Consider the following 17,080-nt stretch of genomic DNA (forward strand, 5'->3'; position numbering starts at 1 on the left):
CAATGATGAATCATTTGAAGCAAAATAGCTTTATCAACAAGTCTACAAGTATTTGTTAATATAAATCGTCACTTATTATTCTGTCTTATAACATGTTGATTATTTGTTTTGTTCCTGAAGTGAAATAGTAAACATGAATCTCTAAATAAATATTTCACTATTAATTCTGTCTTATAACATGTTGATTATTTGTTTGGTTCCTGAAGTGAAATGGTAAACATGAATGTCTAAATAATAGGGATGCAAACGAATGTCAAAAGTGATATTCTAATATTTGACAATTCTTTTGATCGAATATTCGATTACCAAAATGAATATTTAAGAAATGTAGTAAACTACTATTGTTATTTGCTACAGTTATAGCCGGGGCCTTTGCCATAGCTGGTAAACGTGACGGACGCTGCTCCCAAAATGAGCCACTGAAATTCCCAATTTACAGAAAATAAATCCAACAAAAAGACAAATATTCTGAACAAACAAAAACCCAAATTAAGTTCAATTCAGCGGCATTCATATAAGTAAAAAAGGTTGAATGTCGTAATCACCAACGGAGGGTCTTTCCTTAGGAAGAGCAGCCTCGTTCTGGGATTGATCTCTACTAAATATAGCTATGGAAAAAAAAAAACCTACTCGGGAATTAATTCAATAATGAACCAAAAATAACCCTGAATTTTGACTCATTTATTGTCCAACAATATCCTAAAACGCTATTCTATACAATTACAGTACAGAGCACGAACGTTATATTGCAACATGGAGAACAGTTTAGAGCACACAACTAGAACATGTCATTCATATCATTTACGGCGATTTGTGCTTTATTGCACAGCTTGTACAACCAACTATCACCAAACTTTGTGTCCTAAGAATATGATGGAGCTATTTTTTGCAATAATATATTTAATAATCCCCACCACGGAGTGAGGAGGGAATTATAGGAATGCACTACGTCGGTCCATCAGTCTGTCTGTCTCTCTTTCCGTAACATTTTGTGTCTGCTCTATAACTTCCTAATGCATTTATGGATTACAATATTGCTTGGTACAAATGTTTTCCTCATTGAGACAATGTTCTGTGACCTTGACCCGAGTCCATACCACAAAGGTCAAGGTCACAAAAGACATTTAAAGGTCTGAGTACGCATGCTCCTGTCCGGGCCATAACTTACTAATGCATTGATTGATTACCATATAACTTGGTACAAATGTTGTCCTTATTGAGACAATGTGCAGTGACCTTAACCTGGGTCCATACATCAAAGGTCAAGGTCACAGGAGACATTAAATGGTCAGAGTTCAAGTGCTAATGTTGGCGCTATAACTCGCTTACCGTATGCATTGACAATATTGCTTGGTACAAATGTCAACCTCATTGAAAAGATGTGCAGTGAAGGTCACATGAGACATTTTAAGGTCAAAGCACACATGCTGGTGTCCGTGCTTATTTACTTATGCATTGATGGATTACCATATGGCTTGGTACAGATGTTGTCTTCATTGAAAAGTGTGCAGTGACCTTGACCTGAGTCAAAAATTCAAAGATCAAGGTCACACAAGACATTTCAGAGAAAAACAATATGTTCTAAAAAACAGAGGCAAGGATATAGCTGTCCTTTTTATTAAGAGTTTACACGTACTTATTGGTCAGTGGTCCAGTACAATAAAAGTATTGAATGATTTTTAGCTCTACTGGCCAAAGGCCAGAAGAGCTTATGCAATGGTAATGTGTACGTAGTATGTGCATCCGTGGGGTCGTGCGTCCGTGCGGTCGTGCGTTCGTGCGTCTGTAAACAATTGGTTGTGAACACGATACAGTCTTCAGTTTTGACTGTATCTCGATGAAACTCGTACAGTATCTAGATATCCATTAGAGCTCGGTTCCTTTCGAAAACCAGCCAGATCCGCCCATAAATGCCTAGATTATGGGCCATGAAAGTTTTAAAGAAATGCTTTCTATTTTTAGCCAGGTCTGCATGAGCGAATTCTGTTTTTAGCCAAGTTTACATGTACATGTAAATTCAAGTCTAGAGTTAAGGGAGACATTTTGCAAGTCTAGGATTTTGAGAGACAATTTACTTTTTGCTTCTGCAGTTGATTTTGTGAATTACTCTGCCTTGTTCTTGTTGAAAGCCCAAAGGCCATTTTTTAGCTTTAAGTTCTGTAGTTTGCGCATTCATCTTAACAAAATTGGTTGTGAATGTTTAAGTTATGCACCTGGTGTCATTACTGGCCACACCCAGGGTTCACAGGTTTGGTAAACCTAAATCTGGAAAGGTTTGAAAATCTTTTTGTGTGTTTGTGCATCCATCTCAGCACAATTGATTGTGAATGTTTGTTCAAATTGATCAATGTTGTCCTAGGATGCCCTTGACTTTGACCTTTTGACCAACTTTTTTTAACTTTTAAAACTACAGAAATTTTTGCTTTGAGTACAGTTTTGAAAGCATTTTTTTTTGTCAGATGACTTTTACTTGGCACATATTAAAATAGTTCATGCAACTAATCTGCTTACAATACTTTCTGGGCTCAGATGTTGAACGTGCTACGTTTTCAGGTAACCCAAACACCAAACATAAACTATATGTCTGTTGCCTTTTACCCATACATACATGCTGTAGATTGATATGACCACAAAAGCCATGCCAGTAGAGCATAGGCCCTTTTGGGCCTCTTGTTTAATTTCAGTCCCTGCTAGATGGCCTTGACACAGTGAGTTCGGAGCTGTGGAAGGACGTCATAGAGCTTCAGAGAAACTGGATAGGCCAGTGTACAGGCTGTAGGCTTGACTTCAAACTCAAGGTACTATAAGATAGTTACAAGTTGGTTTTACAATGATATCTGCACAAGTTAAAGCTTTACTTATTTAACACTTATTGTCGTCACTTAATTGTTGTCGTCGTTTAGGTCTATTACATGGAAACTATCAAAGCTATCACTTTGAAACTTGGAGAACTTGTTCATCTAATACCCTTCTTCACATTACGTAAAGATGCTGAGTCTCACCTATTTTTTTAGTAAAATTTGATGGATTTTGGTTGATTTTGAGAATTGGACATAAGGCTAAATAAAAAAATAGGGTAGGTAGGTCGGAATATTTTTATTTTTTTTTCTTATATTTTTTTATATATCGATTTCAGTAACTGTTGTCTCAGACTGTACTAAAAATAATAGTCATCAATCTTCAGGTTTATCAGCAGTTTTTAAACATGTTCCATGCTTCAAAGGAAACAATCTTTATTTGTCTGGATAAATACTTTGACAATGATGGTTAGATTTCAACTAAGTTATGGTACACCACTGTTTTATTATTAAAGACTTTCCAGGAATGGTTTTACTTTTCTTTATGCACCCTTTTGCTTTCAATCACCCGCTGTAGTATGCTAACCTGCCTGTTACATACTTACATGGAGAGTGGGACAGCAAATTTACCATATAAGCCATCAGCCAAGGAAACCTCAATGCTGTCAAGAGGACCTGGGGGGTCAGGTTTGAAGAACAAGTAACATGCAGGTTTTATTGCCAAAATTGCACACTTAAGTCTGACATATCAATCCGAAAGTCAGTATCTGACACATTTGTATCTGACAAGAAAATAAAGTTCAAGAATTGAAATATACCTGTCACACAAGCACAAACTACCCGTAATTCACATTAGAGTTTGGACACTCTAATAATTAGGACACCCATTATTAATTTCAAAAATAATTTATTTTGCGTAGTGACTACCTAATTTTCGGACACCCAAAGGACATCGATTATGACTTTTACAGTTATTAAGTCTCACAGACAAAGATTATTGATTTTTATCCTTAGAATGTATTTGCCTGGCTAGATTACCTAACCGTATACATCACTTTGACAAGTTAATTAGTTACTACTCATCCTAAACAATTTATTGCCTGTTGAAAAGGAAGTATGATATATATAATGGAGGATTAAAGAAACAACAAGAGCAATCAAGGGATTAAGAAAACACAGACATAACATGTTCGTAAAACTATCCGCCAATAAACTTACGGTAAATACAATCAGAAATCCAACTCTAATATTTTCAACTCTCGTATATAGTTCGTAACACATGCTTTTCGTACCCAAATCACATTTTTTTCAGTGAAAAATAAGTTAGGGTCGGCGGGAAAAAATAGGGTCGGTCGGGTAACCTGAAACGGACCTATTTTTTTATTTGGCCTAAATTCTTTGTTGGATTGATTTTTCACAGACAATAAATGGATAATGCACTTCAATTTATCAAACAGGTTTTTGAGTCACACATTTGGAAGGGTAGGGGAGGGTGGGGAATATTTTAGTACTTTTGGACTTACTTAATTGTTAGCTAGTCTGGTTTTTTTTAGTTTTGTGCTTGGGTCACTTACATGCAAACTTTCACTTTCAAACTTTGGAATACCTGTTCACAATCAAATGTGTGTAAAAGGATAAAATAAGATGAGCGTTCAGCACCAGCAGGTGGTGCTCTTGTTAATCATACAATGATTGTGAAACAAGAAATAACTTTTTTCTTTTTAATGATGTTTTATATGAAAGGTGTTGTTTTTTTTTTACTGTGGGGGAAACCCAAGTGTCATGCTTTATAATAACCAATCATGCATACAGGGAGGGAATGGGACCGGCCGTGCCTTTGAAGGAATTGTTATCCCCGCCGAATCGAAGATTTCGGGATGGGTATTGTTTTGGCATTGTCCGTCCGTCATTCCGTCCGTCCGTCTGTCTGTCCGTCTGGTACCATATCTTGGTAGGCATTGATCAGAAAATGTTCAAACTTGGTCAGAATTTTCCCCTTGATCAAATCTCGACCACGTTTTAAAGTGGGTCACTTGGGGTCAAAAACTAGGTCACTAGGTCAAATCTTAGAAAAATCTTTGGAACATACTAGAGGCATTTTACATGGTCAAATATTCACGAAATTTATTCAGAATGTTTTCCTTGATACACTCTTGGTTGTTATTAAAACTGGGTCACATATGATCGAAAATTAGGTCACTAGGTCAAATCTTAGAAAAAATATTGTCCAGAACCATATCATGGTAATGATTGGTCAAGTTATGTTCAAAATTGGTCATGATGTACCCCATGATGAAATATAGACCACTTAAAAAAGTGGGTCACATGGGGTCAAAAACTAGGTCAGTAGGTCAAATCTTAGAAAAATCTTTGGAACATACTAGAGGCATTATACATTGTCAAATAATCATAAAACTTAATCAGAATGTTTTCACTGATGAAATCTTGGACTTATTTGAAACTGGGTCACATATGATCAAAAATTAGGTCACAAGGTCAAATCTTTCAAAAATCTTGTCTAAACTATTTTATGGTGGTGATTGGTCTGATTAACTTCAAACATGGTCAGCTGTTCTTTTGGTTTAATTTTGGCTGTGTTATATGGGTCAAAAACTAGGTCACTAGGTCATATCTTACAGAAATCTTGGGAACACTCCTGAGGCAATACATCTGCTTTAACTTCCATGAAACTTAATCAGAATGTCTCAATGAAATCTTGGAAATAGTTTGAAACTAGTAGGTCATGTGGGGTCAAAAATGAGGTCACTGGGTCAAATTTTAAACACACCTCGTGGACACTCTAGAGGCTATATTTTTGCAATATATCTGGACCAATCTTCATGAAACTTGATCAGAATGTTTGCCTTGATGAAACCTTAGATTAGTTTGGAACTGGGTAACATGGAGTCATAAACTAGGTTTCTTGGTCAATTCTTAATGTTACATTATATACAGTATTTTTTTTTATTTCAAACAGTTGTAATCAAACTCAAACAATGAGGTGCAGTAATCTGGTCTATGATATCAGTCATGAAAATTGTTCTTCAAATGCTTCCTTGCTATAAAACAGCAAAACATTGGAACTAAGGTGAGTTGCTCTAGTTGTAACCAGTGTCTGCATTTTACTCAAGGAGTTGCAGGTTGTTTTTACTCATGTCCTCTAGGTTATGCCTTTCTTGCTTCAGGGTGGAGATGCGGAAGATGTTTTGTCCATTTTCACAGAAACCCCCGAAGCTGTCTACGGCATTTCCCATATCGTTCTTCCTACCAGCCATAGATACAACCAGTTACAGTACTATAAACATGTAAGTGTGGGTCTTAAATCTGTGTGAGTCTTAAGTCTTTAATCTTAAATTTATATGAGCTTTTAGCATTGTTTGTCTGTTTTTATGTTGATATTTATGCCCCCTTTTGAAAAAAGTGGGGTATATTGTTTTGCACATGTCGGTCGGTCGGTCGGTCTGTCTGTCTGTCGGTCGGTCGGTCGGAATACCAAATGGTTTCCGATCAATAACTTGAGAACGCTTTGACCGAGGGACCTCATACTTGGTATGTGTATTGGTCATCACCAGCAGATGAACCCTATTGATTTTGAGGTCAGTGGGTCAAAGGTCAAGGTCAGTGTGACCTTTACATGAAAAACGGTTTCCGATCAATAACTTGAGAACGCTTTGACCCAGGAACCTCATACTTGGTAGGTGTATTGGTCATGACCAGCAGATGAACCCTATTGATTTTGAGGTCAGTGGGTCAAAGGTCAAGGTCAGTGTGACCTTAACATGAAAAACGGTTTCCGATCAATAACTTGAGAACGCTTTGACCCAGGGACCTCATACTAGGTAGGCTTATTGGTCATGACCAGCAGATGAACCCTATTGATTTTGAGGTCAGTGGGTCAAAGGTCAAGGTCAGTGTGACCTTTACATGAAAAACGGTTTCCGATCAATAACTTGAGAACGCTTTGACCCAGGAACCTCATACTTGGTAGGTGTATTGGTCATGACCAGCAGATGAACCCTATTGATTTTGAGGTCAAAGGTCAAGGTCAGTGTGACCTTAACATGAAAAACGGTTTCCGATCAATAACTTGAGAACGCTTTGACCCAGGGACCTCATACTAGGTAGGCTTATTGGTCATGACCAGCAGATGAACCCTATTGATTTTGAGGTCAGTGGGTCAAAGGTCAAGGTCAGTGTGACTGTAAGCTGAAAAAAGGTTTTCTGATTGTCCATATTTTATTTTCTTATATAGTAGACAGTAGAAATTTATATGTCACTAAATGCATGAGTTGAAGTATCAGTTTTCAGTGAACATCTAGTTTAATTATGCCCCCCTTCGAAGCAGAGGGGTTATATAATTGCTTTGCACATGTCGGTCGGTCTGTTGGAAGACCAAAGCTTGTCCGAGTGATAACTCAACAATTCCCGGACCTATGGTCATCAAACTTGACATGAAGATTAGGTATGACCAGTAGATGACCTGCCTCATATGCATCCAATGACAAATCAGCTGTCATTTCAGTCCATGCATATTTCATTCAATTGTCCAAATATTTCTGGCAACTTGGCGCTCAGGGGGCATAATGTTTGACAAACATCTCTTGTTTAATATGTTATACATAGAATTGTTGATTTTAGGGAAAATTACAAGATTGGAAAAAGAAACTGTACAATACCATTTGGAAGGTATGAAAATACATTTATCTGTTGTATTCTTTCAGACTGGTGAAAGCTGCTGTAAATGTAAGCATTTTGTGTTTATTGATTATCAAATGCTAATGCAGCATTAAAGTACATTCAATGCACATTGATTTCACTAACACCACAGTTATAATATACATTGTCATTGGACATCGGACATATGACACATGAGTTAAGGGCAAAACCTTAATAAGTAAGTAATAAGTAGTAGTACATTGAATACCGTTTGGGTACATGTAAGTAGTCATATATGTATGTCTTTTTTTATATCAAACACAGACCAGGAACTGACCATACAAGCCATCCACCCAATGACTGGGCACTGTCTTCCTATTCTGGTTGCCATGGAAACTGAAGGAGAGAAGGAGAAACCCAGACTTGGTAATCGTTGGGACATGTCAATGATGACCTAATGTGTATATTAAATGTATCAGATATAAGCCCATAAAGAAATAAAAACTAGCTATGGTACACTTTTAGCTCATCAGTTTCTTTTAAGAAAATGTATTGTTATGAGCCTTTGTATCATCATCATGCACCATGTGTGACACTTGCCAAATGTAAACAATCATTGAAGATATTAGCATGAAACCTTATATATGTGTAGCAAGCTTAAATATTTGTTACATAATGCCACATCATCGAAAGGATCTCTTTAAACTGAAAATTCTAGTATAGGCATCGTTGTACGACTTTTGGATGAACAAGCCTGAATTCTTACACTAGAAATTGGCGACTGCTTTATAAAAATCTAAAACTTGAGCAAGCCTGGAAAGCATTTTACCAATGCATGTCTTGTGGGCTTGTGCTGATTAGGACCTCTTCAAATAGACCTTGTATCTCAAATCTACCTTCTCAGGATACGTGTATGTTCCCAATGTGAATGTTAGAACGAAGAACGGATATATTGTTTTTTTAGCTCGACTATTCAAAGAATAAGGAGAGCTATACTACTCACCCAATTGTGGGCGTCATACCTTGGTTAAGGTTTTGCATGTAAGCACACATAGGTTAATATCTCAGTAAATGCATCATTTATTCAAACTTTGGATGTATTTCCAACTATCTGACCTACTAAATTAATGAAATAACAGTTAAATAACACTTATTTGAATATAATGAAAATAATAAAAATTATTTACTAATTGAAATACTTTCATTTATAAAGACAGAATAAATTGTTTTCTGTATTTATGTACGATTTCTCAGAAATACTCCCTAGATACGGGTAAACTCACATGGTTGCCCGGAAATCAATATGTGGAACGCTCCGGGCATCCGATAACTTGACCACATGACTAGCCCAGCACGTTCTTTTCTGTCTTAAGCCTTTGAAGGAGCAACACGTGGAAAAAATACCAGAAAATTTTAGCTGAAAGTTTAGGTGAAAGTTTAATTTGTGAAAATGCCAGGATGGGGGAGATGTGTTAAGAGGAGGAAGACAAGACAAGCGGAAACGGGCCTGAAGAAGAGCTAAGCAACCCGCTGGAAGATGTGTACAAAGGTAATGAAAATGTTTTTGACTGCCAAGAGAATCTCTAAAGATCAAATGTGTTAAACGCAAATCAATGTTGAAACATTGGGTGTGGTGTGGTAGCAGGGAATTCCCCCGAACTTGTAGCAGCGTCCTCCAGCGCATGCACTGACTTGATTAGAAATCAGATCAGGAGGGGAGAATTTGTAAATTTGGCTTTGCTAATGAATGGTGCATTGAGCTTTCTGATTTCTGTTTGGGAAAAATGGACTGTCTCTTTTATAATAAACATGTCCATCTACACCCAGGCCAATCCATCTAAAGTGTCTGAACTATTACAAAACATCTGTACGATAAGACGCAGGACGCCAGGGCAGGTTGGCGTGGCGCAGCTACAATGAATGGTTTAGGCTACAACAGGCGTTCAAACCCTCATCATGGGCACATATTAACACAGACTTGTGGTGGGGATGTATGTTAATGCCGGCCACGCCTGCCCTTGGCCCAAGGGGAACCGTGCCAAGAAGAATGGCAAGAGTATGTCCTAACTGTAGGTTTCGGCACATTTGCTCTTCCTGCGGCCAAGGTCACTCGGCATTGGTTTGCACATTATCTAACCATGTACCAACCGCGCATCCAGTCAATGACGTAACCGTGTTTCCACCAATGAAAATATTTAACACATTTACTTGCAAAATGCACCATCTGACATCAGCGTTTTCCAGCGCTGTTCAAGTCTGGGTAGATATACTACCGTAAATGACTGGTTATAAGACGATAGGGGTAATAAGACGCAGGCCAAAAAATCTGTAAAAAACTTGAGAAAAAACTTTTAATCTATGTTTTGGGTTTTAGGACGCATAGAAAAAAGGTTAAAATCGTCTGGCAATATCGGCCACCATGTTTGACAGTGACAAAATTTTTGTTTTTCATGAAAATGGCGATGGTTATTTTTAAAACCATTCAATACTAATACAAAGCAAAATATTCTTTCTGACAGTGTACCTTAAACGATAACCTGTCAAGAATGAAAAGTTTTATAAAGCAAAAACCTTATATTGAACATGTTTGTTCTCAAATGTCAACACCTACAGGAAAAGTATAAAGAATGTGGCAACGTGCGAAAAAACAAGACTTTTTTCGCAGCAGTTTGTACTATAGGTATGTTAAACTGCTTAAAGGCAGTGCAAGTTTTTCACACCTTATCATACCACTGAAATATTTCGACAGTGCACAGCTATGCTTCTTTATTTGCATGTTTAATTATTGTTTTATACAAAAAAATATTGAATAATTTTATTCGTACAATAATGACACTTTAAAATAATAAACGTTTTACAATACATCATATCCCAATCTTCAACTGCCATTTTTACCCGTATTAACTCTATCGAGATGACGCGAGTGACATCCCTTTCTACATAAATATAAACAAACTAGTTTTTTCACCATTTATTTCTCTGTAGTTCTGGCTTCCATAACTTAAAATCTTAAGTTAACTTAACCTCCCAAAATGTAATTGATAATGTGTACGCTGAAGTTCTTTAGCTAATTTCTCTGTAGAACCAATTTCGGCCTGAAATCGACCTCAGAAAAAAATGTCAAAAGCTTGTTACTGGTTGTAAAACGCAGGCATTTTTTTTACATCGAAATCTGAGGGAAAAAAGTGTCTCTTATAACCAGTTATTTATGATAAATAGATTCCAGAAACAAAAAAAGAAAGATTTAATTGCGATAATATAAGTGTCATCCACATACTAAACTCATTTTCTTCCAAGTCAGATAAATGATGGATGTTCTTCAGGTTTTGCCACCAGCTCAATATTCTTTTGAGGGCTTGTCACATACCCCGTTCACAGAGACAGTACATCACTCGTATCAACATCAGTAAGCAAGCCATGTGTAACCAGGGGCCAGGGTTCCAGCTGACACCGCGCACCACATGACAGGGCTTTAGAAACAACCATACTAAGATAGCGCAGTGTGTCACCAAACCGGGCTTCAAAAACAACCATACTAAGATAGTGCAGTGTGTCACCAAACCGGGCTTCAAAAACAACCATACTAAGATAGCGCAGTGTGTCACCAAACCGGGCTTCAAAAACAACCATACTAAGATAGCGCAGTGTGTCACCAAACCGGGCTTCAAAAACAACCATACTAAGATAGTGCAGTGTGTCACCAAACCGGGCTTCAAAAACAACCATACTAAGATAGCGCAGTGTGTCACCAAACAGGGCTTCAAAAACAACCATACTAAGATAGTGCAGTGTGTCACCAAACTAACTGCTTACCAATGACCATAAGGAGCGTATGGCAAGGCCTTTTGTTGGAACAATGCAGACATTACGGCTGTTTTAACGCTCTAAACTATGTACATGTACCTTGTTGTCTGTCATGTATATAAATGTACGCTTGCATGCAGGTGCCAGTGCTCTGGTTCACTGGCCAGTCATGTGTCAAGCTTGTTTTTGTGTCAGTCTACAGACTTGCATGTGGCAGAAAATTACGTGGTGTTTTCTGCCCATTCAAAACATGTGTCAAATCAGGGACGTCTGTAAGTTTTACTGTACACGTATGCACGGCGAAAAATTGTTCACTATTGATACACATAACTTGTTCAACTAGCACCGGGATTATAAGTCACTATCCACATGACCATTACGCCACTCTGATTATCTCTTTATTATATATATATTGACATGCTATCAACACTCACATTGCTGGTGTTGTTTCATTTTGTTACATAATAAACAATAAGTTGTTATATGGTTTGTCTGATTTATCCAAATACATTTAATAATGGGCCTTTATTATTTAACTTAGAAATTCTGGTTAAGGTTTTGCATGTAAGCACACATAGGTTAATATCTCAGCAACTACTTGATGTATTGCATTGAGACTTAATGCAATGGTACTCAACCATCCATCCTACTCAATTAACCAAGTTAAATCACTCTAGATTGCATTTAATAAAAAATAATTGCCGTTTATTATTTGACTTAGAAATTCTGGTTAAGGTAACCACATTTAAGTCAATAACTCAGCAAATACGAGCTCGTACATCATTTATTTCATTGAAGTCTAACAGTGATCCTTGCACTGAAAAGTGGCAGAATAGTCGAGCGCGCTGTCTCTGTGACAGCTCTTGTTCTGAATAAATCTGTTACTGTATTACTTCACAGGTGTCCCATCATGGTCAGAAACTGACAGAGAGGTAGCTGACTCATTTGAGTTTTCATGGTGGCACATTTGCTCTGATGACAAAATGGTCAACTCACAACAGGTTGGTTGACAGTAATGATTCAATTAGAGATGCATGTATTACAATTAATGTTTATAGATAAGAAAAGCTTTGTAACCTGTGCATGTATGTACTATGTTGCTCTCAGAATGAATTAAGTTGTTAATGTAAATTCTATTTTTGTACAATACTAGTGAAATGTATTGATAGTTTGCTGTGGTTTTTCAGTTTGATGGATTGACAAGACAGGAGACTAGAGAAGCTGTGATGGCCTTGGCCAGGGTATATAGTGAGATGATAAAAAGGATAGAGCCTGATAAATTTTTGGCATTTTGTGTGTATGACTGTTCTTGAAGAATTATGTCTCCCCAATTTCACGTGAAATATGATATGTTGGCGGTGACCATACATGTGATAATTTCTTGGGTCGATTCCGGGACACCCATCGTAATGTCAACGCACACTAGGGGGGTCCGGGGGCATGCCCCCCCGGAAATTTTTTTAAATGGGGAACGTCTGTGGTGCATTCTATAGCATATCTGGGGCTATTTTAGTCGTTTTTAACGTCGGGAAAATGTACCTATTTTGACTGCCAAGACGTATTTTTTACTTGACATGGTTGGGTTTTTTTTCTGCATTTTCTTGAAAAAATAAAACCACCAGATATTTTCCCAGGCTTTAAATGAAGTGCTAACCAGGAGGATATGCAGTCTACTTTCGGTTTCATCAAAACAGGAAATAAACAACTATACGGGCACCTGTTTTCCCGCGCTTTTGAGAACATGCGTTACAAAATATTTATTTTTTCATCACATTTAAAACGTTTGCAATTTATGACACACAATATTTTTCAGACGATAAAGAAGATTTTCCAGTCGATGAGCTTTTTTCCGTTTGGAGATGCATATAATTTTGATAGAGACGTGTCAACAATCGGCTGTATAAAGCGATCACGTGACTTACCATGGTCACGTGATTAAAGCACTCTATATAATCACCTGTAAACCCCATATCGTCAGTTTTATTTCGGCGTAAAAATACACACGATAGTTCGGAAAAAAGGTCAAAACACTAAAATTCCTTATGGACGCATAAGTTGTTAAAAGTATAACGACGTATCGACTTTGAAATTTGAAAGGAATATGGGATGTTTTCCGTGTTTTAATTTTGTTTTTTTTTACTCATTTTGTCACTTTCTTTGAACTTACCTTCATGCTCGTTTGTTGGTAAAATGTGTGAAAAATATCAATTCATCAATTAAAAGCTATCATTCATAAGACCAAACAAATCCATATGAAAACAATGAATTTGTATACAAGAACCCTCCCCCACTCGTTAAGCACAACAATAGGCCGATAGATCAATTATCGGGTGATTGACGATGACCTCGACGACACACGTACCAATTAACGGATTAGTGTCAACATGTCCTGTGTTTTACGACCAGTGTCCCGGACAGGCAAAATAGCTGACTTACATTGGTAAAATTAAGATAATCTATTCCGATTCCGAGATTTTTTTTTTTTTCGTTTTTTTTTATGACTTTCCGGGACAAACATGCACCCTCCGTGACTCCGTGACAGAGATACGATCTCCGGGACAATCCCGGACGTCCGGGACGTTATCACATGTATGGCGGTGACCTAAAGCTGAAAAATGGTTTATACTCAATAACTAAAAAATGCTTGCACCCACGAATTTCATACTTGGTATGCTAGTAGTCATGAGTAGTAGATGACCCCTATTGATTTTGAGATCAGTAGGTTTAAGGTCAAGGTCGCAGTGACTAAGCTCAATAATGGTTTCTGCTTAATGGCTGAAGAACGCTTGCACCCAGGAACTTCATACTTGGTATGCCAGTTGGTCTTTACTAGTAGATGACCTCTTTTGATTTTAAGATCAGTAGGTCAAAGGTCAAGGCTACGGTGACCTTGAGGTAAAAACAGTTTCCGCTCAATAACTAAAGGACGCTTGGAGCTGGGAACTTCATACTTGATATGCAAGTTGGTCATGATTAGTAGATGACCCATATTGATATTGATATCACTGATTTTTTTGCAGTAGAAGTTCACTATTGAATATGGGTGAATAGGCCAAACTTCAAGGTCACTGTTGGTTCCTCTACAGTCCAAAAGTGCAAATTTCATGTCCATCATTGATTAATTCTCAGCAATGACCACACAATTGGGCAGACAAGTGCTTTTTCAAAAAAGCAATATCTAGTTTCATTTAGCTACAGCAATACTGACTTTGCTTGGGAAAAATTATTCTTTGTAAACAAATGTTTATGTATCATCTCAGGAGGGTGGGTTTGGTGGGCACCCAGTGAGCTCCCATCTGCGAGACTGGCTCATATCCAGACAGCGATACTGGGGGACACCCATACCCATCATTCACTGTCCTGAATGTAAGGTGAGAGATATTTGTATGTATACTGGAATAATAATGATTCAGAGAACAAAAATTATTTTGTACATGATTTGTATTATACTGCCCCTATGATAAGGTTTCACTACTCCCTTTTAAAGGGATTCAGTCACGTTTTATTAAGCCAGACATTGTTTTTTTTATTTCATGTAAAATGTTTCGAAATGCATTTTTAAATGATAAAACAACATTAAAAGTTCCAATGTGAGCTCTGTTAATAATTTACTAAAAATATGATAGAAAATGTTCCATTTTGTTAAAAAGCGGTAAAAAAATCCTGTTCTTCAGGCTGTCCCAGTACCATATGAAGACCTGCCTGTAGAACTCCCTGAGTCAACCACAACTGGTCACAATGCTCTAAAGAAGAACACAGACTGGCTCAATGTCACCTGTCCCAAGTAGGTCACCTGCAATATAACCAAAAAAAACTTGACACAAGAGGGTCATTCAGTTCTGCCTGATCACTTGTCAGAGGTTGTTTGTCAGAGATGGTCAAAGTTAATCTATTGGATGATTCATCCACGTCCCATTATTGACAAAATATAATAAGTTTATTGGTTGATTGAACAGCTGAATGATAGCCAGCTTGGTGTTCATTGTTTTAATGGTGTTGAAATAATTCACATTTACAAGGTATGTCAAAAATGTTGTTATTTGTTCTTTGAAATAGAATGAAAAGGAATTGTTGTATATTTTGAAGGTAGCTTGTCTTTCAAGCAAGTACATATTGGCTGATATTTGAAATTGATGATGTAAAAATACATGTTTACATGTTTAAATCAAAAGATGTCACGAGTAATACAAGATTGTCCTCACTTAAGATGTGGTGGCCCAGCTAAGAGAGAGACAGACACCATGGACACCTTTGTTGACTCCTCCTGGTACTTCCTGCGTTACCTTAACAAAAGTAACCTTGACCTCCCCATTTCCAAGGAGAGGGCTGATGCCTATATGCCAGTTGACCTCTACATTGGGGGAAAGGAACATGGTAAGGGTAGAGAACGATTATCGATAGTTTTAATTCTTCAGCTGCTGTTGGGTTATTTTTTAAGTACAAGTTAATCAGACAGTTGTAACGTTCTGATATTTGAGAATATTGTAAGGATAGGCCTCCGACTATATTGATATTTAGACTGGTTTAGGCAATCTTATCAACTTAATGTTGTGAGGTGACCCCTTAACTCACTTAACTTAGGCTACTTGTAAAAAGGTGTACCATATTACCGTACATGACTGGGTATTAGACGCCCTTTTTTCCCTCAGATTTCGATGCAAAAAAATGCCTGCGTATAATACCCAGTAACAATTTTTTAAACTTTTTTTCTGAGGTCGATTTCAAGCCTAGAGTTTGTTTAGATTTATGCAGAAAGCGATGTTACTCGCGTCATATCAATTAAGTATATATGAGTTAAAACAGCAGTTGAAGATCGGGATATGGTACTGTATATCGTAAGACGTTTATAATTTAAACAAAAATGTTTTTCAATTAAAGTTATTCAATGTTATTTTGAATAATAAATTAAATTGAACAATAATTAAACTTGCATATATAAAAAAGCAAAGTTGGGCACTCGCAAAATATTTTTTGTCAGTTGTACAAGAAGGTGTGAAAAACTCGACTGCTTTTAACCTGTTTATCAATGGTCATTAACTTATTTATAACGCCTATAAGTGTAAATCCTTCATCAAGTTAATTAAAACACCATTTTATACATGCATTGAATTGAATAAACACATTCTATCGGCTTTATATCAAAGAGTCACACTGTGTGACGTCACATAACTTACAGTTATACCCACGAGGATCTCGTGGAGAGCATGGACATTGCTATGCAGGATTAATGTATAACTGTACGATTATTGCTTCTTACAGTCTATAAGTGTGGTACAAGTTTGAAAGTTTATTTGCAGATCGTTTTACAAACATGTCATGTTTATGTTTTCTTAATCCCTTGATTGCCCTTGTTGTTTCTTTAATCCTCCAATAAATATATCGCACTTCCTTTTCAACAGGCAATAAATCGTTTAGGATGGGGTAGTAACTAATTAACTTGTCACAGTGGTGTATACGGTTAGGTAATCTAGCCAGGCATTGTAAAGATAAAAATCTTCGTCGGTGAAACTTGGTAACTGTGAAAGTTGTGATTGATGTTCTTTGGGTGTCTGAAAATTAGGTACGCAAAATGAATTATTTTGGAAAATAATTATGGGTGTCCGATTATTTAGAGTGTCCAAACTGGTGAATTACGGTACTTTATTCTTTTTTGGCGGTGTTGACATTTTGAGAACAAACCCGTACAATATAAGGTTTTTGCATAACTTAACTTTTCATTCTCAACAGTTTATCATTGTATGGTTTTAAAGATAACCGTCGCCATTTTCACGAAAAAAATTTTTTTGTCACTGTCAACAAACATGGTGGCCGAAAATGCAAGA

General features: G+C 37.0%; 1 protein-coding gene across 5 annotated transcripts in view; it reads left to right on the forward strand.

The window, feature by feature from the left end:
- LOC128242999 (probable leucine--tRNA ligase, mitochondrial) overlaps window positions 1-17,080 on the forward strand; it is a 79,269-nt gene that overhangs the window by 18,818 nt on the left and 43,371 nt on the right. For all 5 annotated transcript variants that reach the window (XM_052960470.1, XM_052960467.1, XM_052960469.1 and 2 more), the window contains 9 exons: window positions 2,685-2,798; window positions 5,984-6,103; window positions 7,520-7,541; window positions 7,779-7,880; window positions 12,159-12,259; window positions 12,446-12,499; window positions 14,519-14,629; window positions 14,933-15,042; window positions 15,466-15,632. In XM_052960470.1, the coding sequence (XP_052816430.1) occupies window positions 2,685-2,798; window positions 5,984-6,103; window positions 7,520-7,541; window positions 7,779-7,880; window positions 12,159-12,259; window positions 12,446-12,499; window positions 14,519-14,629; window positions 14,933-15,042; window positions 15,466-15,632 (901 nt within the window). The remainder of the gene's footprint in view (window positions 1-2,684; window positions 2,799-5,983; window positions 6,104-7,519; window positions 7,542-7,778; window positions 7,881-12,158; window positions 12,260-12,445; window positions 12,500-14,518; window positions 14,630-14,932; window positions 15,043-15,465; window positions 15,633-17,080) is intronic.

The sequence above is a fragment of the Mya arenaria genome, chromosome 8 (assembly GCF_026914265.1).
Source record: "Mya arenaria isolate MELC-2E11 chromosome 8, ASM2691426v1".
Classification (NCBI taxonomy): Eukaryota; Metazoa; Mollusca; class Bivalvia; order Myida; family Myidae; genus Mya; species Mya arenaria.